Source organism: Anopheles marshallii, chromosome 3 (assembly GCF_943734725.1).
Source record: "Anopheles marshallii chromosome 3, idAnoMarsDA_429_01, whole genome shotgun sequence".
NCBI classification, from domain to species: domain Eukaryota; kingdom Metazoa; phylum Arthropoda; class Insecta; order Diptera; family Culicidae; genus Anopheles; species Anopheles marshallii.
In genome coordinates, this window is record NC_071327.1 from 21,629,995 (window position 1) to 21,656,088 (window position 26,094).

Below are 26,094 nucleotides of genomic sequence, written 5' to 3' on the forward strand. Positions count from 1 at the left end.
TTCGTAGTCAACCCAGGATTCATGTAATTCCTCAGAACAGTTGAGTTCTCCCCTGCACAGCTCTGCAAAGGAGTGCATTCATTCCATTCTAGCAAAAAATCCGTCCGATGGCAGAGTGTTCCGAAGATTGATGAATGAACTTCATTTGGAAGTCCCAAGGCAAACAACAACATTCCACACCAGATTTTTTCTTCTCGCTTTGCGTTTCTCGTCCAAAAAATCCTTCACGTCGCTCACCATATTTCAGCCAGATAAAATCAGAACCCATCACCAATATCAATTAATTCAACAAATATCAGCAATTATAATAATGCTTCGTTTCCATATTTCATCGAGGAAAGTAATCCTCACGTACCAACGACCTACATCTGGTGACTGTGTGAGGGTGCAGTTGTTGTTGGAGGACTCCCCCTCCTCCCCCCTTCCCCCTCACCTTTTTTCTTGCTTGCTTGGTCCAGAAACATTTATCCATCACACGGCACAGGGCTTTTCCACCCCGGGCGGCAGGATTTCCATCGACATGATTTTGTTTTCCTTTCACTTAATTCATCTACATTTGTTCTCCTTTTGTGTGCGGCAAATGCAAAAATGTTCGTGTTCGTTCGTTTTAGGTTTGAAATTCTTCACCACAGTGGGAAAGGATGGATGCACCGCGATGGATGCCTCCGGGTGGGGGGTTTGCTGTTGGAATGTTGGATTATTTTTTGTTCGAATACATATCATTTGCCTTTCATTCGGCGAGGTGGGCGAACTGTTTTTTTGCCATTCCCTTTTTAACGTTCGCCATCGGTTCGGTACCTGGCGCGATGCACAGGGATAAAATCAGATAAAAGCGGTAAATATTTACATAACTTTGATTAATTTGTTCAACGTTCCTGCGAGCAGTCGTTCCGTTTTGTCCGTGGTTTGGCTCTCGAAGGGGCAGTTGGTTCTGTTTTTTTTCTTTTTTGACAAGAATATCAAACAGGCATTCAACGCAACATCCACCAGCGCGCACGACGATCCTGCCAGCTGGACAGCGATAAGCGGCTCGTGTTTGGTGATCGCATTGTTGATCCGAACGTCGAAGCAAAAAAAATGGAAGCAAACCCAACGCTGCTTCTCAATTCGAAAGCAAATCAACAGGAAAATAGCAAACATCGCACGAATCGAAGCGCTCGGCAGGATTTGGTTTCTGAGCAGCAGCCCGATCGCAGATTGAAATAGAGCTTCGAATTGGTTTCGCGTTTGTTTGTCCGTGGGCTTATATTCCGCCGTATGTGCGAAGAAATCAATTCCGGCACATTTATTTTAGGCGCAAGACAGAACACAGGAAGCAAGAATTAGAAAAACACACACAGCCACACACTCACATACACACAGCTATTGTCACGAATTTGGCGAGTTGTTTGTGCATATTTTTACACTGCAAGGGCACGGAATCTGCTGCCGAGTTCCTGCAACACTCCCGACTGTTCCATTCAATTCGGTGTGTGGGTGGAAAATCAAAAACCTTTAACAAAACGCCACGGATGTTTGGCTGTCGCGTCGCTAGATTGGTAGCACACAAATACGCCTTAATCCACCGTTCGCGCATTTTTCGCGCAGCGTTGGCGGGTAAGTATTTTGTTTGTGTTTCTTCGCTACAAAAAAGCTTCATTTTATTCTGAAACCGAAAGACACCGTGGCGCTGCCAGCCCCGATAAGCTTCTAATGGAAATGAGCGATTTGCACAGGAGCGGGTGCCGCCCCGAGCGCGCCCGGCGAGAAAAACAAAAGCCCCTCATTTGGTCGTCCTTAAAATAGGATCAACAAATTCGGGCGAACGCAAATTAGTTTGCTACTGTTACGAGTTTCGATACATTGTCGCCGGCGGGATTCGACCGTGCGGACATTGTACAGGAAGCGCCCACAAGCGCCGGCGTTGCCATGAATGGCGACTTGTGTGGCCCACTTTTAACGAACCTTTCGCATCGGCAAAGTGCTAATGAAACGACGCGGCGTATGGTTGTGGGGGCATCCTGCATTAGCAACGATTGCTGCTCGGCTTTGTTTATTGAAAGGCTAATTTAATAATGATTCATTTAACGTGTCGTTGCGTATAATCGAAAATAATATAAGCTCAGCCGGCGCTTTAAGAATTACAAATCGACATTTATATTTGTACATTCTCAGTAGAATGAGAGTTAGAAATGGAACTCTTAAATTATTTGCAAAGAAATTTTTAAATCGAAATATGCAAAAAATTAGGTAAAACAATAACTAATATTTTGTTGTTGTCTAATATATTAATTCCATACTTACTAGCAGCAATATTATTTCCTTGAAATCCATTTTTATCAACTTAGATCGGCTACCATTTTTTATTTCTTATCTGCAAGTAGAAAAAGGAAGATAAAACATTATAATGAGCAGTGTGAACGAGGGAAGATAAAAGTTTATTGTACATCATCTACCGATGGTCTTTGCGCGCATTACTACGCGCATTATCAGGATGATGATTCGAGAACGGAAATTATCTGCCGCTGCTTCACTAGCTCGAGCCAACGTCACTAAACCCAGTGCCAAAGGATTATGCCCGACGTAGCGGTTCTGCTTAATGCCAACCTGCAAATGGTAAAGATGTGGCCATAAACTTACAGCTAATTTCGATGCAATTTAGTAGCCCCCGTAGCAGAACTGCACGATGTGCTGGTTGTGACTATAAAAGTGACTCTTAAAAATCGACCCATGAGTTTATGGCCGCGATGACGCGGACGGTTGGTGTCATTCGCCACTGCAAAAGCTGCACTGGCAACTTTTCGATAATGATGGGTGGCGTGTTTTCATTTCAGGTGGTTGCAGATGGTTCCAAACGCTGCGCAGTGTTTGAACAAACTTGCCAAAAATGCGAAACAAAATCCCCCCGTTCGCATCATACTGTTTGGTGTTGTTTCCACCGAACGCTAGGGATATTATGGTGTGGTTGATTGTTTGTGTGAAGAAAAGAAATTGTTGGTGAAGAAATTAATTTGCATTCGTTTTATGGTCTGTTGATTGAAAGCAGGTTGAGAGAAAAAGTTCTTGTTGTGCGAAGAGATGGTTGGGGAAGTGCTGATGTATCATTAAAGAAGAATTAATTTGATCTGCATAACTTAAGTAACAGTTTAAGTTTTAGAAAAAAAAATTCTTTTCTTAACGAAGACAAAGCAGCTTCTACATTTTATGAAGTTAATTATGAATAACTATTCGAGAACTTCTGAACGGTTGAATGTTCAAAATCTTCTGCACTACGCAAATATCTTCAAAGTAATACAATTCTTCGCCGATTCGAGGGTTGTTTGCTGTTTTTCAAGCTACAATTTTCAATGTGTGAGTGTTTATATATTAGATAAAATCAGGGAAACTATTAGCAAGAAGATGGGCCAAAAGGTAAGCATTCAAGCAAAGCGTTCCTTCAGAAATAGTTATGCTTTTATGCTCAACCCCTCCGCTATCACGACTGAGCTTCCGCCGGCTACAGTGTACCGAACGTGTTCAGAACCGAAACCACAACTTGATGCAGAGCACGCTAAAGCAACTACTCTTCGTAGCACACTCTCCCAGGGATACATGATTTTTGCCTTCGGGGCGGAAACTTTCACTGCAAGCTAATACCATAACGATAGTGCAAAACTTAAGCCCCAAAACTTCAGCTTCGGGGATGGGGGATAGTTTCGGGTAAGAAAATATCATGTCCAGGAAAAGGTGAAGCAAAAGGTAAGAAAAATGTTGCTACACCCCGTTCGGTCAGCCGAATGTTAAAGGGACGTCCTGAACAAGCACAAGTTGACGCTCAAGAGAGCATCAAAAGTTGCGCACCATGGCATAAAGAACATCGAGTAACTCCTGGGCCTTCGAGTGTGCACAGAAGAAAGCTCGTCGAGCTAGTCACTTAACAAGGCCACGAGGGCTGCACGGGGAAAGCTACTTGGATGCAAGGAACAGTAGGGTAATGTTGCCGTACCCTGCTACGGGTGCATTCGACATGAAAAGTTTTGCACATAGTGAGGAAAATGAAAGGTACCGTAGCACTATGCAAACATCTTACTTCGGTGTATGGTTTCGAGTTCTCATCGCAACATGCTAACCGTTTGCGAAACGATTTAACCGTAACGATTGGTTGACTGGTTCGGGGAGGGTTGGTCGAATGTTTGCCAACATCAAAGCATACAAATCAATCGCATTAGACGGGAAGGAATTGAGGCAAGAAGCTTCAACAGAGCTTGATTCCGTTCGGATAATGTAGCGATATTATGATTTGAACGAAACTACTTGCACAGCAAAGATGTTGGATAAATCTTTGCAATTCGTAGAACCAGTCTATCAATTCCATTTATTTGCAACATTCTACCCACCATGCCACTAGCACTCTACAAACAGGACTTTTTTTACAAGAAATTAAAAAAAAAGTGTTTGATGCAGTACCGCTAATGGCTAAGTTGCTTTAAAAGGATTTCGGAGTAATCAATAATAGGAACAAAAAACATTATTGCATGGCGAGGAAATGAAGATGAAGCAAAAATTCAAAAACTCAGCTATTTTCTACCAAATTCCTTAAGGATAATGATCTATTTGAATTGGGAAGCAATGACCCTAATCTGAATGATGTTTCCAATCCGACATACAGTCATAACATCCTAACTTTGACGGGATGGGTGATGATAAATATTAAGTATGCTCTGCAAAATTAAAAATTCTCTCCTGGATCTTTGATAAGCTCTAACGGAGGCCACAACGCAATGTTTAATAAAACCAAGATGCTTTAAGTAGTGTCAAGCTTTATTTACAGATACCAAAGTAGAATATTTAATATAGAATAATATTACATGGCATCCCCTGGAAACATAAAAAATCGAAGAGAAAAACTATACAGTTCACGAAAATGTACCAGAATATAACGAAAAGCAGATAACAAATATTTTAATTCATAGCAACGGAGTAGCTCACGGTCAACGTAGAGATAGTAGCGGATCTATAAAGATTTGACTTTGGATGTAAAACTTGAGAAAAATTGCGAAGAAACTTAACATTGTTGTTTACATATTGTTCATGATCCTTAGCATGGATAAGTTATTACTCGTTGCCATGAATTACTAGGATTCGTACTTCGAATGTCTAAGGACCTATCTACCTAGAGTCGGCCTAGGCAACCCCATGGTGTATTTGGTAGTGGCGTCACATGACAGGAACGGTACAAAATATCATCCTCACCAATTTCCCGTCAAAGAAAGACAACAATGGAGAGCATGTAGACCTCTCGAGGTCTCAGTTCTTGAAGGTACATATATAGTCAGGATGTCTTCAATTTAAGGTCTCTTATATAGATTAGAGATTCTTAGTCGTAAGTTCTCCTGCTACTCACTTTCCTCCAGGCCATCAGGTGGTCAACATCCACCCAAGAAGGCTGAAACTCCCCTAGACCTTCAGCAACTTTGGGATAGATATCGTATAGCATAACAAATGGTTGTGGTTAATCAACTCTTTGGAAGTATTGATCGTTCAATCTTACTTAAAAGGCTTGCTGTTTACTCTCACATATAGTCCTCCCACGTCTTCATTATAAGTACACAATAAATTATTTCCTGTAGTCATACTGACTATGGGTCCTTAAAAACAATCACTTTCATTTATACGACTTTCAAGGAATTTAGTCATATCTTCGCCTTCAACATTTCATTGAAGTTGTTAAAAAAACAAATTTGTAGACCATGATTGTAAATCCTTTAGAGTCCTGTTATTCATAGAAATTCCAAAACATTCGGCGGGTTTAATAAAAGAAGAAACTAACCTCAATTTATAAAAATACAATAACTTTAAATGAATTATTAAAACGTTAACATGAAAAGGACTGATTAATGCGAAATTTTGAGCAATCACTTTAAACGAGCTAAATAAATTTACCCCTCCTAGGGCGGCTGCAACGCAACAACCAGCGATGAATTTGATCAAACTCTTAAAATATTCATCACATCACATTTTTTCAATCACCGGCCAACCCGTTTTAATCCATCCGTACACCCAAAACTAACTCCAATCTGGCGTGTTATCTGGCGAATGCGTTGTTTATTTCGGATTGCTCGTGTCCCCTTCACCCGTGCACTTTCCGGCGACCATGTTTGTGTGCTGTTGTTTGGTTTGTTCCAATGTTTTTCTCACGCCTTCATTTAGCTTTCCTTTTTTTTACCGCTGCACAATTTAAAGCAATCCTCGGCCACGCTTGTCAGTCAGTCCATTATCTGTTTCGGTGGTTGGTTCGCTTTATCCTTTTTTGTTTTTGTTCCTGCGATAGTTATTTCACTTCTGTTAGTAAATTTATACCATTCCCTTTTTTCCCGCACTCATTTTGCCCCTTTATCTCTAGCTTTTCAAACGCCTTTTTTCTCGTTTTAAAACTTTTCATTCATTATTTGGAGTTCACTGTTTCCAACCAGAAAAACAAAAAAGTGAGAGTAAAAAAAAAAAACAGGCAAACTAACCTCAAACAATCCAATTTGTTTGGTATGAAAATTTTATCACGTTTTCAGGTTGTGAACATGTTGGTTGTTTTGCTGTTCTCTCCCCACACCCCCCCCCCCCCCCCCCCCCCCCATCACCGTTCGATGCTCTTCATTTGGGTCGAATTTTTGTTCGCATTCAATATGGCTTGGCGTCCCCGGGTTTAGCGTTTTATATTTTATGTACGTTCCCGCGTGTCCGGCTCCTTTTGCATCGGTCGCTGGGCTGGGCCAAAAATATAAAATCACATTGTGTCGCGAAAAGGGTTTTTTTTTTCTCTGTCCACCGTTGGTTTGTTTGTTGTGCATGCGAAAGGGTCCGTACCATCCGTATGGACATGTGTGCTGACTTACAAACAGGGCCATACGCATTTCGCGCCCATCCTTACGGCCGAGCACGTGCCGTAGTGGCCGCCAACTGGATGGTGACCTTTCAAAATTGAATGGGCACCTTTTTTTTGTCTTGATGAGCATCCGACGTTCATATGCCATCATGCTTTACCAAAACTATTCCCATCATATTGAAAATGATTTCTGCCCAAAATTTGGATTGGTGTTTCGATCGGGAAATTTATCCTTCAGCAGCAACACAAAAAGGGAAGGGGAAACCCCAGTAATACAAACCAGTACATCTGTCAGAGTCAAAGCTAACAGGATTTTGGTCCATAAATCTGAATCCTTACCGAGCAAACTATATGACCAGTTTTGGCAAAAGCTTACAGCACACGGAGAGCTCCTGGAGCGGGTGGCGAATGGCAATGCAAAAGAGCTGACTTCCCGGTTAACAAATGGCTTCCGTCAGGCTGCGCAAAGGAAGAAACGTACGATCGATCACAAGTGTAGAACGGAGGGCCAAATGAAGAAAAAACATGTCTGATGATACAAAAAAAAAAGACTTCCCGTTCTTCCTCGGTTCCCAAAAAATTCTACTCGCCCGACAAACCGACGATGAAAAACGACGCTGATCGATGTCCGTCTAAATGGTTGACACAGTTTGAGTGGGGAAAGTTTTACGGTATGCGATCATCGGTCCCCCCACCAAAACCCATCAAGTACCACGTGCTTGAGAGGGTGGGGGAGGTTGTGCCATCAAGATATGCCATGGGGTGAAAAATCACAAGTCAATTGAAACCGAGTTTCGGGTGATTCGGGCAACAACAACAGCCACATTCGGCGCGAAACAAACTGAAACCATGCAATGCAAACGTAATGCACGCGCTGCGGTACGTGTGCCCGTGTACGCTATTTGCAACTTTGAGCCAACCGAGTCAAGCTTTCGCCGATGTAAAATAAGTCTCACGAACCGGTTGGAAATAAAATCCTTTTTGCCACCGAAATACGATCCTTCCGGGGGGGGGGGGGGGGTTATTGGGGTAGGTAAAGACTTCTTTTGTTGAATTACTTTTTGCCTTGGCGCTATCGACTCAATAAAGCATGGTGCGCAAAAGGCCCCGGGCGGTGTTTGCAAAATCCTATTTGAAAAGCACAATTCCACCCACACATTCCCGAGCACAAACACACATGCATGCGCACAGGCCTACAGGCAAGGACGATAGCATCGATCTGCGTGGAAAATGTCATGTCAAAATAGCACTCTACCCAACTCCAACTGGTGCTCCGGCTGGCGTGGAATATCGTAACGGGGATGTAATAACACTCATATTTACTTCCACCATTCGGGGGTTTTGTTAGGTTGTATTTTCTTTTTGTCTTCCACAGACACCACCGAGTGAACCGGGCCCGTCCCTGACCATTGTCACTAGTTTCGTTTTATTTCCCATCGTCAAATCGCCCACCGCACCGTGGATGGTGGATTCGGCCCTGGGTAGGAGGTGTGTACAATATTGGATAGCATATTTCATGACATTGTTTATTTCAAATTCATTCGCTTTCCCCACACTCCGACCGGAGCGACGCGTTTTACCTGGGCGAAAGGCGAACATCACCATGATTGAGGGTTGTTTTGGGGGTAGGTATCGTCATTGCTATCTCACCGATGCGTGAATATGCCAAAAAAGGAAAAGTCGCTGCTTCGTGCTGTCAAATCCACCGTCCAAATCCTGCTGTTAGTGAGTGTTTATCAATAAGGCATTTTTTATCGCATTGTAGCGCGCTGGTATGGGATCGATTCCGAACTCGCAAGGCACGCGACCAAACAATCTCCACACCCGCCGGTGGCGGTGGGAAACGTATTGAGAGCAGAGTTTATAGTGGGTAGAGCAATAAAAAAGTAGTGCAATGGAAAATGTTTCGGGTTTTGATGATTGGGAACGGTAAACTGCTGCACGAAATATGCGAATCCACAGCAAATGACTGGTATTGAGCGGTATGGCAAAAGTACATTCACAGACGGAGTTTTGAATATTGGATTTTTTATGGGCACTACGGGTACTAAGTCACCTTTTTTTTCGGGGACGACTTTTGATGGATGGTTGTACACGATTTGTGAGGAAATTTCAGCGATCATTCTCTATGGAAAACATCTAGTTAATGCAACCTGTATTTCAGGATTAATTCTGCAATTATTAGCGAGTAAGACACGTCTCAAAAATGAATCAAATGAAAATAATTGTGTTGTATTGCGGATTGCATACTTGCAAAGCTTTCTTCTATTGATATCTATAATAGCCTACTGGTCCTACGGTAATGACATAAAATTACATTCTTCTCCTCACAAAGCCAATTCATTTATTCGAATTGAAGTCTCCAAACTCCATAATTTTGATTTATGTTTGATAACGTAAGCTAATTATTGTCGTATTCTAGCGACGGTGAACACGTTTTAAAAGCTTTTGTTATAAGCACTCTTTTTTTTAATTAATTGTTATTGAAATTGAGTTTTGCTTTTAATTGGCATGACAATAACTCAATAAATTTATTCCAATATTCTCGTTTTACATAACAGTGGGTCTAAATATTAAAACAGAACTGTAAAACAGAGTTTCTAGCATGAGCTAGTTCTGAGGTAATCAAAGACCTTGTTAATAACACAGAGCTGTGTTAACTCCCTAAAGTATGCAATCTGTTCAACAAATAAATCTTTTGCGTGTTTGTTTGCCGTCTAATCTTTCCTAACATGAAGTCCTATGAATAGATTTAATCAATGTGCATTTTTTTATTCTATTATGCTAGCCTCAAACAACTTGCAATGATTTAATACAGTTTAATGAATTGTTTAAAATCAAAGCATTCGTACGCAGGCACTCCAAGGTGTTTCAACAATTGAATAATGAAGATATTGTTTCGTTCCGTTACGTTTTTCCAACCTCCCAGGAGCGTTTGCAGATACAATATTTATCTTTCTCTAGTTAAATCGACTCCAGCAAACAGTTGAGCCTATTGTTTTCCCAACAAATCGCCGTCCTAAACAAACGGACAACAGGGACGCCCGTAGAGCGACACACCCGGCACCAGTTGCTGATCGTGGACGGGAAGAAAGCACACCAACTCCAACCCACTGCCGGCGTTATGGCGTTACCATGGCGGAAGGCGTTTTATTTCGATTTCCTACAAGACGCAACAAAACCCACTCACCAATTTCATGTGAAATCTCTTGTAAAGAATGGTGAAGTTAAACATCATGTGCGTTTGCAGAACCTTCGGAGACGCATTAGTTGGGCTGGGTTTTTTTGTTGTTGTTTTGGTTCTGGCAGACGTGCTGGCTTGGTCGCAGGCAACCGCTAGGAAGTCTGGTTGCCAGAATTGTTATCGATTTTTTGCCTTTTGCCGAACGGGACGGGTTTCTGGTTTGTGGTAGATTAGAAGATAATTGTTTGAATTTAATTAAAATTGGCTACATGGGTGGAAATTTGCTGGCATATGTGCGGCCGTAAGGTACGGTGCACATGTTGTGAACATGCGAACGGACGGTTGGTATTGCGAGCTTTTATGCTTCGACAAGCAGTGATTGTTTACTGGCGGAATATTATGCTTCGGATAAGACATGTTTTGTTGCTGGTGTGTGTGTGAGTGTTTATTTTTGTTATTTGTAGGACACGGGAGCTGAGCACTGTTTGCGGAGCACGGCATATCGATTACATGGGCCGGTGCTTTTCCGACGTGTTACCAAGGGAAAAGCGTTCGTTCCTGGAGTGTGATGATGTTGATGTGTTTAACTTGTACTTTGTATGGTTTATTCTGGAGAGAGAGAGTAAAACAAAGATTAGCAATGTGTTTGCTCATATAAAAGGAATAGAACAAAACGCTGGAAACCTTTTGTTGTGATAAAATGTTGAATAGATAAAGAGATAAATCTCTTTTATAGACTGGATAACGAACAAAACCTTCATTTAATGTACTCTTTATTAATTTTCTCTCTCTCTCTATTTATGCTATTTCTTTACCCTGAACAAAACCGAGTGGCTATAAATTCGTACCAAAATTAACTTAAGCACCCTCACCTCGACCGAATGCTAACATTTGGGTACACTATTAGCTATCTGCCCATTTCTTCATCCGTAGGCTCTAAGTCCGCAAGTCTCATAAAACATCCGGCCCATGGTGCGCCAGATCGGATCGTCAAACTTACCCGCACACAAAAAAAGGAAGAAACGGTTCATGCTCTAGGAAATGGTTCCGTTCAAGCCGAATTTCCTGTGCACCATTTGTTTCGTGGAATCACGGGCAGACCAGTGTCGGACCCGTCCGGAGCCAAACCTTACCGGCACGGATATACAGGGCTAGGCCCCGCTGGGTAAAATTTGCGAAGCAAGAGCGTCCGTGGGTCATCTTCAAAAGTTGGAAATATAATAATTCGCCGAAAATTTTCGGCCCAATGGTTTGAAGAATTCGACCGCCAGACGATATGTTTTGGGATTAAAGCGGAGGGTAGCGGTTGTTGGTAGCAATTTCAAACTGATTTTTTCCCTCACGTACGTTGGCCTTTGTGCCTGAGCATTTCGATTAAACTTTTTCTTATCGTATTGCGGGCGAAAAAAAACCCTCTTTCCCTCTTTTTAAAAAAACGATTGGAAAAACTTGGAACAATATATATTTCAGCATAGATCGATCGGTTCAAATCGAGCAAATGGATTGATGGACGGATGTTGATGGTTGGCTATCGAACGCAGGGCACACCGTTGATTCATTGTGCCGGAAAGAATGAAGGTCGAGCGCTCAATAAAGCTTCATAAGATCTCAATTGAAGTACAGTAAGAGCAACACAACAACAAAAAAAAACACACCTGATTGGCAAACCGGTTCAAGTGGAACAAACCAAAAAGTGTGCAAAAATCTTGACACTGGTAGAAAAACTTCTTCGGTCAAAGTTTTGAGGGCCAACAATAATCGACACATTTCGCAACTTTGCCATCCTCCAGAGCGAATCCATTTTATTTCTCTCTCGAGTACGGGTACGTCCCGCCAAAAGGTTAAAGCAGTAAGCACCGGACGAACCTCGAAGGGCGCCACGCACTTGACACACATTGTTGTGTTGAAATGAAAAAGGGAAACGAAATCCATCTGCTGCCGGTCAAGTTTAATCCTTTAGAAGGTACAAAAGTTGAGGACAATAGGGGTGATTTTATTTTCTTCCCACAGAGAAACTCGCTTACAAACTGTTCGCAAACAAAAAAAACAGAGCTGAAGATGTACTGAAGTAAATAATTCGTATCCCGCAACCGGAAGGGTTTAGCGTTTACTTTTCATCCCTGTTTTCCAAACCCCCTCCAGCGTTTTATAAGCACGCGCAAAAGCTTTTCCATTAATAAATCCTTGAAATGTTGCTTTAAAATGGTAAAATTGCGATTTTTTTTAATGAATTTGTTGAACGAATGCCGTCGCCATCGGGCGAATAAAGTTTCTCGAGCGCCACAAAATGTCACTGATCAGTGGAGCGTCGCTTATCGGCATCCGGAAATGGAAGGAAATGGTTTATTTCTATGTCGACTTCATGGCCTCCCCACTTCATGGTGCAAAAATTCCTTCAGGAACTCGCCCACTAGCTCCCACCACCCTTGCCTTTCTTTATCAAAACCAACGAAATGTGATTGATAAGTCAAATCCTCGATCAATCTGTACGGAACTGTTCAACCTTGGATAGAAAGAGACAGCAATAGGGATAGAGGAAGAGCAGGAAAGGCCATCCTGCAAACAAGAAAAATGTTGTTTGCTCACTGAATTTCTCACCCAAGCGGAATTCGTTATTTCCTTTTTTTGGCTACTTTCTAATTCCTACGTACAGGCGTGGACGGTTTACTTTACTTTCTTTTTGTTGGTAAGAATTCTTTTCAAAGGCGACGACCACACGCTTAACTTCCAACCGCAGCAATTGACGGGGCGGAACAGAACCCCCAGAAATTGAGTGTTGATGGGAGTTTTGGGACGAAGTTTTTCACTTTCTTGCTTTCGCATTTTCTTCCCACTGCCATTTGTTTCAAACCAACGTCATCACTCAAGAGGCGATAAATGGTGGGAAAGGTTTTTTTGGCTGGGCGAACAAAAAAAAATAGTCCAAAGGCATTTTGCACTTTCGTTCCGCTGTCCGTTCCGCGTGCCTGGAGAGCTCGGTTTGGCGAACGCAATTGAGAAATCAAAACAAATCACTATAATTCAACAACAGTTCGAAAACCAGTGCAGAGAATCGACCTGCTTTAGTGCAGCATTTGAAACGCGCTGTGAAGCCGGCGATATGCGTTTGAATTCCACATTATTCCATCAATACTGATGGTGGTACTGCAGCATTTCGAGCTGGAAATGGATAGCCGAGAAGGTTTGATTGACTCAACAATTTAAATAAAATATAGAGTAGGGCAACAAATACACCAAACGAGGTTTGAATGGTTTGTTTGTTTCTAGCACATCAAGTATGGGAATACATTGCTGTATATTCCAGGTGAACAAGTTGAAAATTTTCGGGGTTTTCAATGAAGAATACACATAATTTCCAGGATAACATCAAAACGACTTTATCTAATAACTCATCTCAAATCTCATGCAAATGATCTGATTTCAATGGGAGCTATTTATCGACCCATTTTCCAATATTCGATTAACTGATGATCGATATGTTTAAAGTATAGTACTATGGTTCTATCTTGTTGGATATTTCAAGGATATTCACGGTACACCATCTACCATAGTTTCGACCGTAATGATTTGGTTTTGCAAAGGGCGATCTACGCGAATTTAATCCAGGATGATCTTGTTTTCTTAGAATTTATGGGTAAAACCCTCTTTGTTTCTCGTCCATGACACTTCGAAGCATAACCGATTTCCTTTGAAATCAAATTTGGAATAACATTTCACGGGTTTGCAATGCTGTATTTACCCTTCGCTCAATTCATGTAACACTCATTCTTCAAGACGAAATGTGATTGATTTGGATTTGTTTCCCATTAATTTTAAACGACAACAAGTTGGCACTTCAGAGACCTTTGGCGGTTCTGAAGACATTTTCATGCCTTTTGGGTTGGTTCACTAGTCAACGATTTCTGCGATTCCTCGTCTCATAATGGTTAAAGTTCCTGAAATGTAAAATGCCACCCTTGAATTGTCGGAATCATCTTATTTAAGTTCTTTACAGTTGGAACATAAACACCATAGGCTTCCAAGCGCATCTAACGTATATAGACCACCTTTAGCTTGAAATGGAAATCGATCATTATTTAGTACGAAATATGTTAATATAATAAAGTTACTTTGAGTTCTAGCAAAGCACTTTTCCCAACAATAAAACAATAACTGCACAAACGAAGTAAAGCACACAAAAAAATCCTCGTTCGCCTGATTAGTTCGTGTCCGCTTTTGATCCCACTTTGTCCTCTTCGTCCTTTCCTCGATCGTAATTGATCATCTTAGCTTGGAGATCCTCGGCAGAATCGATTTCGTCGCTTGATGCAGCGCCCTCTGCTGTCAAACACTCGAAGTCAGCTATCACATTTGAATTGATCGTTCAATAATATTAAACATTTTGGTTTTGGTAGAACGACACATATTGACTTCTAATGTCTAATTGTATAAAATGGACTTCAAAAACCGGATGTCTAAAAAACCCCACGAACAACACCCAAAACTTGAACCGTATTACTTCATTTGATTTATCTGAATCACGTGAATGTTTCTCTTGTTGGAATGTATCAACCATTAAACGAGATCACTGTATTTGATTGCCTCTGGAGACATCCTTTGTCACAAACGATTTTCTCCTATTTTAGCTTGAAATAAAGCCATCATTCAGCAATGTTATTGATAAACGATCCAATGCAGCATCGTTGACAAAGTGTTGTAAATGGTTTGGCTGTATTTCGCCGCAACACAATCAACCAAACACACATAAAATGTCCACCACGATACACGCCGTTACGTCTCGCCCGTATCAAACGATACGATCCCACGAATCTTGGCGCGTTATAACTGTCGTTCAATAAAACTCAACCAAACCAAGCACGGCATTTGTGCTGCGCACTGTCCATCGAATGGCACGCGGCAAAAGTTTCACTTCGGTATCATTTGTGCTATTAAGCACAACCGCCACGGTAGTTCGTCCGGTAGTTCGTCCACTTCCCACGTGCCATCTTTGGGCAATCTTTCCTTTTTGTCATCAACTCAACCCGATGCACACAAACCCCTGAAAGTGCACTCTTGATTGCTGTTTTATTGCGGAAAATTGCACTTCCCTGTCATTGGCGTTCCACGCGGCGGTGGCCAGCAGTTTGCACCAGATGAGCTTCAGCTGTGAGCCGAGTGACACTGGACGATGACAAAGTTGGCAAAACTTTTCAATCCATTTCCTCCCGCCGGTCGACACTTTTGCTTTGGTTGGGTGTTGTTTCTTCGCCATTTTGAATGGGGAGAGCACTCCACACACCAAACAAAAAAAATCACTCTCCTCGAACGCGGCTTTCTTCCAGTGTCGCGGAGTCAACCGGTACGCTCGCCGGTACGTAAATGGTCGATCGTCAACCGAAAGTACAGTTGATGGCCGGCGCTGCACAAGCGCCGGAAATTGCTTCACTTATTTCAATACGAACCGTGCATCCGTTTATTATGCAGCTTCATAGTTCATTTTCTGTATAAACGCACACTGCACCACCAAACTGTGTAGCTGCCGTAGAATAAACGCTCTTAACCTATATTCGTTGATCGTTTAAACTGGCAGGCAGCACTCACCGACGAAAAAAAAAAGCCAAGAACGAAGGCAAAATATAACTTTCTTTTTTCGCTGCATCCTGCAAACAGGCCGGAAATCTCTTGCGGCTGCAGCAGATAAAACGTGACTTCTGTCCGAAATTTGCATTAGCAAAATTGTTTTTCAATGCACCGCTTGGGCCCCCTTCAAAATTCACGTTGCGACAGATTTATGAAGCGTGGCAACAAACTTTAAATGCAATGGGAAATAGAAAAGAAAGAAAGCTTAAATAGTAGTAGCACAAAAAAAAGAAATCCTCTTTGTTTAGCAGCAGCATATTTTATAGCACATGAAGCTCGTGAAGCACGTCGCTTCGCTCACATTTTATTTTAATTCGATTTTTTTATTTCAAGTAGCAAAAACTTTTCCGTAGTCCGAAAGGCACAAATGCATTAGATGAAAAGTTCATTAGACAGATTAGACGCGCTGACCGAAAGCGTGATTTGAATTTTTTTGTGTAGCAAAGTCTCGGCAAAATCGTCGGCTTGAGTTGTATTTATAAGAATATTAAAAGGTTTAGTAAAAATATTCAACACCAAACGAATAGATACAAAGTACAGCAGTGTAGCAAAAGGTGCGACGTTTCTCACTTGCGTTTCTACCGAGTTCTGCATATGATTTATTATTCCAGCTTTATGGGTTTGCTTTCATCGACCCTGTAGTTTTACATCGTTTTATCTGTCCGCCCTACCGATCAGCAGCACACTGACCTACGCCGACCAGCGCCACAAGCCACCGATCGAAACCGCAGCTCGATAGCATCGGAGCAAGCAGCCTACTAAAAACCGCAGGCCCGAAGAAATGCCCGCCCAATTCCACCTGGCACGATTTTGCAACGTGCAATGGCGTCGAGCGGATGTGTGCCGAGAGCTCGTGATGGATGTTTACGTTCTGTTTATGGTGCCGATATGTCGGTGCGACGAGCCCGAAACCTTTTGCGGCACAATCGTAAAACGAACCGATGCCGAGAAACCGGAAGCTACACCGTTTTCGAACCCCCGAGAACGCCGGGACCGAACGGTGCGGACGAGGAAATGTACGAAAAAAGCATTACGCTTCGCGTTGTGGGTTTGCTTGATCGATATCCAACTATTTGCCAGTTTGATTGATGCCATGTAAATGTTTTCGGCATAAATTGTGGCATTTTATGGTGACCGCAGCAAAACAAATGGCTACCGATGATGGTGCGGGACCGACGACGATCACGGCACGATGACAACGTGTTCGGGTGATGACGCTGGGATGTTACGCTGACAGATGGGGTCTCCCAGGGCTGGCCACCATTGCATACGGGGAGCATATTGTGAACTTTAAATTTATTTTATTTTGCATGCTACTTTGGTACTTTTTTTTCCAACAACCATGTCAACCGCAGATCAGCATACGGAATGCACAGGGAATTGATTTTTATTACACGGGTCATGTGTCGGGCGGTGGATAAACACTTAGGAAAGTAATTTTTAACCAACAACACAATAGTTTTTGCTACTTTCCACTAGAGTTTATTATATTCATATTCTATTATAATTGTTCTATTATGTTAAGGCTAAGCTTGATAACGTTTTGAGCTACCTTGTAACATCCAATACGGAAAGCCTTAGGTAATTACTTTTGAAGTTTTGTTCGAAATCCAAACATCTTCTCCAAGTTAAGAATTAAATTTTATCTTCCTAGAGGCACTATGAGTCCACGTAAATGTAGTCGTTCTGGTGTTCATTAAATTTCTACTGAAGTTCTAGCCAGAACGTTGAACAAAAGGCTAGTTCTGGAATTCTGAAGATTGACATTGAGCAGATGTCATGTCATGTCATGAGCAGATTGAGCAGAAGCTAATGGCGATGATCTTTGGTAAAGTATTCCTTTGGTTTCCACGAGGAATCGGAGATATCGAACAAATGCTACCTGGACAAGGAGGGCTCAGGATAGACATTGTCTGATAATATCCTAGAATCAGATAGACTTTGTTATTTATAAAAGTCAATCGAGGCGAACTGCATCTGATTAGTGATCTGATTGAATTTGCACTTTGATTCTGTCTTTTCCACGAAGCGCTACTTCTTAGTGGGTGAATAACATTAGGTCCTCCACTTATTACATAAGCGTAGATCAGCTGCTGCACCATACTCTTGAAGGTATTCCGGTACTTTGACATCAGAGGAGAGGAAATTTTCTTCCTTTCAAGACTTGCGGCTAATTGAGTCATGATCATAAAGTGTCGCCAGGTTTGATGGTTGTATCAAGTAAGAGGTCGAAATAGGATTAAGAAAAGGATCTTTCGTTTTATACACCTCTTTCATTGATATCGTGAGAACACTGCAGCTGATGTCGCACGGAATGGTAAAGCTAGATGTTTCAGTTTATAAGCCTCCTCAATGTCCGTGATATCACCGAATTAGTCCTGCAACTTCTCTGGGGATTGCAGTAAAAAATTTTTTTTAAATTTATTGAAATTGATGTATTTTCTTAATGATTTTATGAATGCAGGATATAAAGAAAATATGTTTCATTAGGATATCCTATTTTCAATTGTTTTAATTAATATTAGAACGTTGTACTCTAATATTCGAATCACTATAGAACACATTCGCCCTAACTGTAACAAGCAATTTCAATTATTTTATATTAATAATTAAACCCTCTATTCTCCACACCCGTACACATTTTATTCTAATGAGATTAATTTAAATCTCCACTCAGTAGCTCCTTCACGCTAAGGATGCTTGGTGCTATAGCAAAAAAACAGAGCAATTTAGTACGCGCTCAAGTGCCATTATTCTCCCCCCGTATGAAGCGCCTTCATCGGATGCCCGTTTTTTTGAACCACTATTCGTCGCATAAGAGAAGCTTGTTGCATGTTATGGATTCATTATTACTCCAAGCAGTGAAGCGATTCGTTTATCCCTTTTTTCCCAAGTCGCTAGCGTACCGGTTCTGCCACCGAGCACGCTACACGTATGGTTACATGTTTAGCATTTTCGTAAATTGATCTCACATGCTTCGTTAATACACTTATAATAATCCATAATGCGCATGTAGTCAGATTAGAGTGTTTATGAGTTGGAACTGCTGTCGAGTGCCATTTTGTCCTTGCCACTGTCACGACCCGCGGTGCATGTGTGGGCATTGAAAAGAACAACCCCCGGTGGCGTTGAGGTTTCAGCTCGAGTGGAAAACGGTGACTGCACCAGGCGAAGTGCTGTTCTCCTTCTGCTGCGCAGCACAAAATACGGTGGCAACCTCCACGCACACTCACGACAGCAATCGGTTAACATTTTCATCGTCCCAAAGTTTTACCACCCTCAATGCAGCAGGGTGTGTGCGCCACTTGCCAAGAAGATCGGAACCTGGGGATCGTTTGTTCGCTGTTCCGTTTAGCGGAAAAAAGCTTCCCGATTCGTGTGTGTGTGTGTGTGTGTGTGGTGCAGGTTTGTATGGCTGCGGTTAACAGTATGTAAATATAAATTGATATAATTAATTATGAAAATGTTACCGTACGCAACGGTGCGCTGTGCGACCTGACCTAATATACCGTGTACCGTACACCAGTGGTACACCATTAACTGTCGAACCGGTCCCACAATCTCAGCATCGCAATAAACGCCAACATACGACCCTGCACATTGGTCCCGCGCCATGGTGGAGTCGGGAAAAGCGCAATGGGCTTCGCTGTCGTACGTAATTTCGTACGCAGAATGCCCCCCGGTTCACGACGTTCGCGGGAGCTTTTATCAGCGCACAATGGGTCAATATAAGCAATAAATCAATCATGGAAACAAAACGATTTGTGGGTGAATATGCTACCGAAAAGGTGTCCCGTGTACGGTAATCGATCGTTTCTGCTCGGTGCAATTAATATGTTTATTTACATCGGCAAAACGGTAGCCGGCGCTGGTACAGCTGATGCAGGCAATTATGGAAAATGGAACGATTTTGGGCGAAGCAAAAGTGGGATTGGGTTTTTTTGTTGTTGTTGCTCTATCGTTATTATTACCGTGCACTTATTGCCTCAGGAATGTTGCTGGTACCATGTAACGTATTTTATGGCTTACATGCGCGTAATGGTGATTGAAGTACAGTAAGGTCCATTTGATTGAGTAACAAATTCTGTATTCAAATACTTCGGTCAATTAAAAGTGATATGTGACGTGCACATTGGATGGGAGGAAATGTTTGAACAAATGTATGTACCCCATTATGGGTTGTAATAATTTATTTTTCTAGCCATTAAGGAAAATTCTCGAAGATTATCACCAGTGGAAATGTGTGTAAATGTTTGGCTTTACATTACACTAATTACGTTGCCAACTCAGTCCTTATGAGCTATAATTTTCGTTATTCCATTGGGAGACGCAAACATTCCTTAGCATAATCGTTTTACTAAATTGGGTGTGGAAAAGATTTTATTCGCCCCACTCTGATGCTCGAATTCACGAAATTTTGTATAAAACACGCAAGCCCGCGGGTCAACAGAGGCTTCGAGAACACGTTCGAAATAGACTTAAAAGTTAAGTTTAAGGGAAGATTTACTCACCGACATAAAAGAAACCTTATCGTAATGAATTTTCTAGTAGACAATATTCCTTATAAATGCAACGTTTTCAAAAGATTATGTGAAATTCACAAGGTTGTGCCACTTAAGTGATCCTAGTTTATGAACAAAATTCGTTCAGTCAGAATAGGACACTTAACAAAAAGAAATTTTTCTATTTTATTTTTTTATAATGGCGGCTCTTTACTATATTTTCAGACGTTTATGATTGGAAAATACAATTTTCTCAACGTATTTTCTCCCAGTCTATTGCCTTATACGGGGCATGCTTGGTTACACGTAACAAAAATATGTGATAGCATAAACAGATATTATTTTTTTCAAAAACTAACTCCAAAAGTACGAGTACAAGGGTTAAAGAACACCTATAAAATAATTATGTAAAGAAGGCAATTTCAAACATTGAAGATGTACGCAATTGGAAAAGTCAACTCTTTGAACTGTAACCCCGATATTTGGTATCATGATAAAAACCTTTTTGACAAGATATTACTAATACCTCGTACTGCAAATAGGGAAACTCCTTCATTCGCTTTTTTCGAACACTACAAATCTTCCTATAATAATCATTCTTCAAAATTAACAACTCTCGTTTGATACATATTTCCTCCATTTAATCTGTTTTAAGATATTTTCAATGTGTGTTTGCTGGGAAATGGAAAAGCAACCCTCAAGTACTCTTTCGTAGCTTTTTCCCTTTGCGGATTCACCGGGAGCTCTTTCATGAGACCTTTCGTTAAACATGCTCACACCACTCGCTGGGCCCATCTCTGCCTTTTCCATTACCGACCTGTTCAACCATTTTAACCCTGGGCCCCACTCCTTCACGCCCATCGTCTCGAGCAGCTCGTCCCCGAGACACCGTCGACCCGGGAAGCCTGACATCGAGCCGGGTGAGTTAATTTCGGGAGCAGGAATTGATTTTACGCCACAGGGACCTAAATTAGCATAATAGGAAAATGGGAAAAGTTCACTCGTCGCGAATGGAGAGGCTTGATGGTTGAGCGGGCAAAGAATGGAAACGGAAAGACGACCCCGAAAACCAAAAGAGCGACATAATAGGAGACAAAAAGGCACAGCAGTCTATTTTAGAAAACACAAAACCGAAACCGACGGGACGGGTGACGGCGGCTTTTTCGCTGCTGCTGGTGATGAGAAAATTGCTCACGGGCAGGTGGTGCTTTGATTGTGTTGTTATATGTTTTCTTCCTGCTGCTGCTTCTTCTCCTGTTGCCACGACGTGCCATGCACGGGCACGCAGTGGAGATTTCGTACCGAGCGAGCTTTAACAAACTGTGGCCAGAAATTTACCACCCGAAGGAAATCCCACCACGGTGGCAGAAAATGGTGTCATTTTGTGCGAGAAAATAATCGTTTATTCAGGTAGACTGCTTCCGTGCGTGTGATTGTGAATGTAGTTTTTTTTTTCAACCCGACGCGGAAAACGTCCTTCACCTTAATACTAGGGACAAGCGTCTTCCTGCTGCCCGGTGCCCGGTAAAGCGGAAATTAATGGTCACCGACAAACGATTAAATCAATCTAATGCGTTTTTGTTTGTTTTCTCAGTCGTAGACAGAGGCTTAAAGGCTTCGCCAACGATCTCGGCCGAAATCAGCAAAGCAAGAAGCCGAACCGAAACCTTTGACTCGGACATGCGTTACCCCATGTCCGAATGGCAGGGCGTCGTGCTGCATGCACCATTGCCCACAGTTATCGTAATCTGGAATTAATTTGCCAGAAATTACACAACATTAATCATAAGCATCACGCAAAAGTGCGCCAACGATAGTACGCGGCGAACATTCCTTCGACTCCGAGCCGGACGGAGATTGGTCCTGTGCAAAACCCTGGTGCCCTTTAAGTACCGCGAGCCTTGATTATTGCTTGCGGTAGGACTTGAGTGTTTCTTTTGTACGGTTCACTTGACCTTACCGCGCTTACCTCATAGCGAGAACCTAGCGAAAGCGAACGGGAATGTACATTTTGTTCCAACAATCAACGCTAATAGCAGACGACGACGATGACGTGTGAGTTTATGACCAACTGTGAGCGGATAATCGTGAACTCGGCTCGGAATGTGACTTTTCTTCGTACCCCGTACGGAAAAAGAGGTGCTTTTTTGTACGGGGGATAGTAAAAACTGAAAGCAACTATAAATCGAGGTCGTACGTCTACTGCATACCTTATTTAATAGAAATGTCTTATGTGGAGTCCGCTTTTTGCTTCTCATGGCGAACGGATTATAAAATGGACAAATGTACACTGCAAACAGAGGGAAAGATTACATTTTAAATAAAAGACATTAGTTTTTTTAACGTGTTCATCTTAAAAGAATTTTCAAGTTCTTGTGGCATTTGAATTCTTTTTATATATAATTAGAACTCTTCAAGGTAGATCAGCAATCCTTTTCAATTTCTGGGACTTTAGATAGGTGCAATGGATCATTCGTAAAGCTTCGTCAATGACCACATTCAGAATGTTTTCAATTTGTAGGTGAAACTAATCTTTCCAAAGTCTTATATCGTACTTTAGTTTAGATGGTCGGTGTGGAATTCGATATAAAAAATGGTTGTTGACCGTTATAGTTATACGTTTAGAATATTTGGAATATCATGATCTTATTGAGGATCATGCTCAATCTTCTCTGTATCGTTCCAATTTTCATATATGTCTTGCCGACGCAAAGACACTTGAGACACTGACCAATTGTCAAGTATTGAAAGGTGAAAAATTCAGATCTTTTAAGACTGACCAACGAAAACTTTAGAAAAGAGCTATTGAGGATCATGCTCAATCTTCTCTGTATCGTTCCAATTTTCATATATGTCTTGCCGACGCAAAGACACTTGAGACACTGACCAATTGTCAAGTATTGAAAGGTGAAAAATTCAGATCTTTTAAGACTGACCAACGAAAACTTTAGAAAAGAGACAACAATGCCATCGAAGAGGTATTTGTTTGGCATTTGGCACCCCCTCACAATTACAGGAGGTGTGAAATGTGGACAAATTGGAGACATCTCTGAAGTTGAAATCTAAGTTGAACTACCTTTACCTCCAGAATGTTTGCAAGATGAATTCAATATAACGCAAAGCTTTCACAATTTTAACGCTCGAAAAGCTTTCCAACATGACTGGGATGTCAATCGAAGGAACTTTTAACAGACCCGATTTTAGTGAAAAGTGAGAAGAATTCCTTCTCACTAAAATAGAAACGGAATGAAATCAGAAATGAATCCAACTTCTTCGCTTAATTTCAAACTCTCTGCATTTTAGCGTGGAATTAAATGTTTTATAGTACATATAAATTATATGAAATAGAATTTCCCGAGTTTTTCATGTAAAGACTCAATCGCGCAACGAAATTCATTCGCTGTAAGCGGGTTAATTGTAAACACAACAATAATATAGATTGTATCGTTTTTATAACATCGAACACGATTTAAACCGCAGGGAACAATCGCTTGAAATATGTAACTTAAACTTAAACAATTATGACTATTACACTTGATGACCAATTACATTCCAATTGCACCATCATCACCGCACACATACACGTACAAACACCCATTCAGGTGCATAAAACTGCACAAAAAAGGCCATATTTCGTGTGCTGCAAAATCCTTCAGGTGCAAGTAATTAAAATTAATTACACCGCTCATAGAAAACCATCCACCAGCGGAAGCCACCGGAACACGTTTCGCGTAAATTCAATGATCATCTCTTTGCGCCTACGATATGCACCGACACAATAGCGGAAATTAAAACAAGCCACCACCAATATCGCTTATTTTATTGTTCTATCGACGGTATGATTGGTCTAGGGTGGCTGCGAGGTGATGGTGATAATGTTTTCCCCCAAAAAAAAATGTGTATATTCACACGAACCATTCCTGCCCATATGCACGGAAATTATGCACTTCAGCACCTCCTCATTTTTAAGGGTTGAAAAATAAAAACAACGACAAAAAAATATAGGCCTCCAAACATCAACGAGCCTCGATAATGCATTTTAATCGCTTAATAGTCTACCGGGCATATCAGGGAGTTATGGTAGATCGGTATGGCAACATGCTCCACTGCAACTATTCGAAGCGCGTGCACAAACGCACAGCCCATTATGGGGGAGGGGTTTTGGGGGAAGTGTTACGGGTGCTTTGCAAAAATGAGGCACAAAAAGAAGGCAAAAAATGTAGGTGCAAACAATGAAGCTTTACGCTTCGACTGCTGTTCAGGAGTGCAGTGTGCAATTGCGGACAACGTACATTCGTTTGCCTCGTGCTGTACGCCGGCAAGGTCGATGAAATTTCCCCAATCTCCGCACTCGATCCACTTCACCCAAATCACTCAGCGAGCCGATTAAATTGGGACAAAAATGATACCCAACATTTAAGTCTGGGTCGGATAAAACACCGAGCAGACGGAACCGTGCCCGTTTGTGTACGTGCGCCGGTTGATGTTTACAGCGGTGCATCGCATGCCACCCACAGGGAATCGGTCGTTGTTCAACGAACAATCAAACCCCATTCGGGGCCACTCCCGACACACTCCGAGTGTATCGAAAAGTCTTTAAAAAGACTCCCAAAGACTCCGCAGATTCAATCCACCATTCAATTTGCTGCACGGGTTAAGCTTGTCCGCTTGGCGAAACTTGCGGGACCAATCGATCACCCACGATGAAAATTGGCCGGCCAGCTATTAGGGATAAACGTGTGCGGCTCGCAATTGATTGGTGCGGAACAAAAGTGCCCAGAAAACCGTTGTACGACGGTGTGCCCTTTGCTGTGATCCCACCGAAATCCGTTAAATCGGAGCAAATTTATTACGAAGGCACGCATACTTATCTATGCCGTTTTGTGGCGTTCATCATGGCGGACCGGCAAACCCCACCACAATACCGCAGGGTCATGATCCCTCGGTCTTTGGGTGGTTCATTTTTCTTTGCATTGTCCATCTGAACGTCATTTTCAGGGTCCCGTGCATAAGGCTTCTCCAAGCCTTAATCTGCTCGGCTTTTTCCTTCTGTTTTGCACTCCTCACGCCCAACATTCGTCTAGAACGGGCCGGGGGTTGGGGGTGGGAAGCGAAATTGTGCGGATTTATAGCTGGGAAATGGATTACTATTGGTCCGGTGCAGTACGTCCTGCCGGATTCTAACCGTAACCGACCGATAGCGGCGCTGGACAACGTTGACGTTTGTTTATGGTGGGTCGAAGTTCTCACCAAATACCAGCCATTTTTCGTCGTCATAAGCTTACTGGTGCACGCGAGCGTGTGATGGCAATGGGGGGAAATGACATAAAAACTGCTCACTTTGGACAGATTTTATCCTTCATCGTTTATCGTACTACGTCATATGCTTAAACCAAGGGGACGATCGGTACAGCGGGCGATATATAAGAAACAGAGAGCAATCAATTTTCGTTGTTTATTATGAAATGATTATCAAAACTCTTCAACAATGATAAAATGCTTCCTTTCAGACAAGCATCCCGGAAACAATTCTATCGCCGTTGTTTTATACCATAATAATATTCTTCTTCCCATCCAACATCACAACTCATTAGTCTCGAACCATACCCGCTAAACACGTGTCAAGCAGCACATCAAAAGTATCTCAAATACTGCCAAAACACGTGCGTTTAAGAGGCAACCAATAAAACAAGCGTTTGCAACAAATGAACAGCTGTGCAAAAGCACCGAATGAGGGAGAAGCATTTCCCGGATTACCGAAAAATGACCTTAATCCGTGTGGCGAGGGTGGGGCACCCTCCATGGACTAAGCTGTACGCGGGCACACGCCGGGCGAAATAGATTGGAAGTGAAATGATGCCAACGCGCCAACAGTAAATGTATCTGCTTACTTGTGTTACGTTTGACCCCGAAAAAAAAATCCCCCCGGAGTGGGACGTTTGCGACGGGGG

The 26,094-nt window shown here is 42.0% G+C and overlaps 1 protein-coding gene across 1 annotated transcript in view; it reads right to left on the reverse strand.

Annotated features, from left to right (window-relative positions):
* The window catches only part of LOC128715667 (protein madd-4), a 134,455-nt gene that overhangs the window by 52,303 nt on the left and 56,058 nt on the right, over positions 1–26,094 (reverse strand). Inside the window, exon 2 of the mRNA XM_053810576.1 lies at positions 2,284–2,353. Within this exon, the coding sequence (XP_053666551.1) occupies positions 2,284–2,313 (30 nt within the window). The 5' untranslated portion in view covers positions 2,314–2,353. The remainder of the gene's footprint in view (positions 1–2,283; positions 2,354–26,094) is intronic.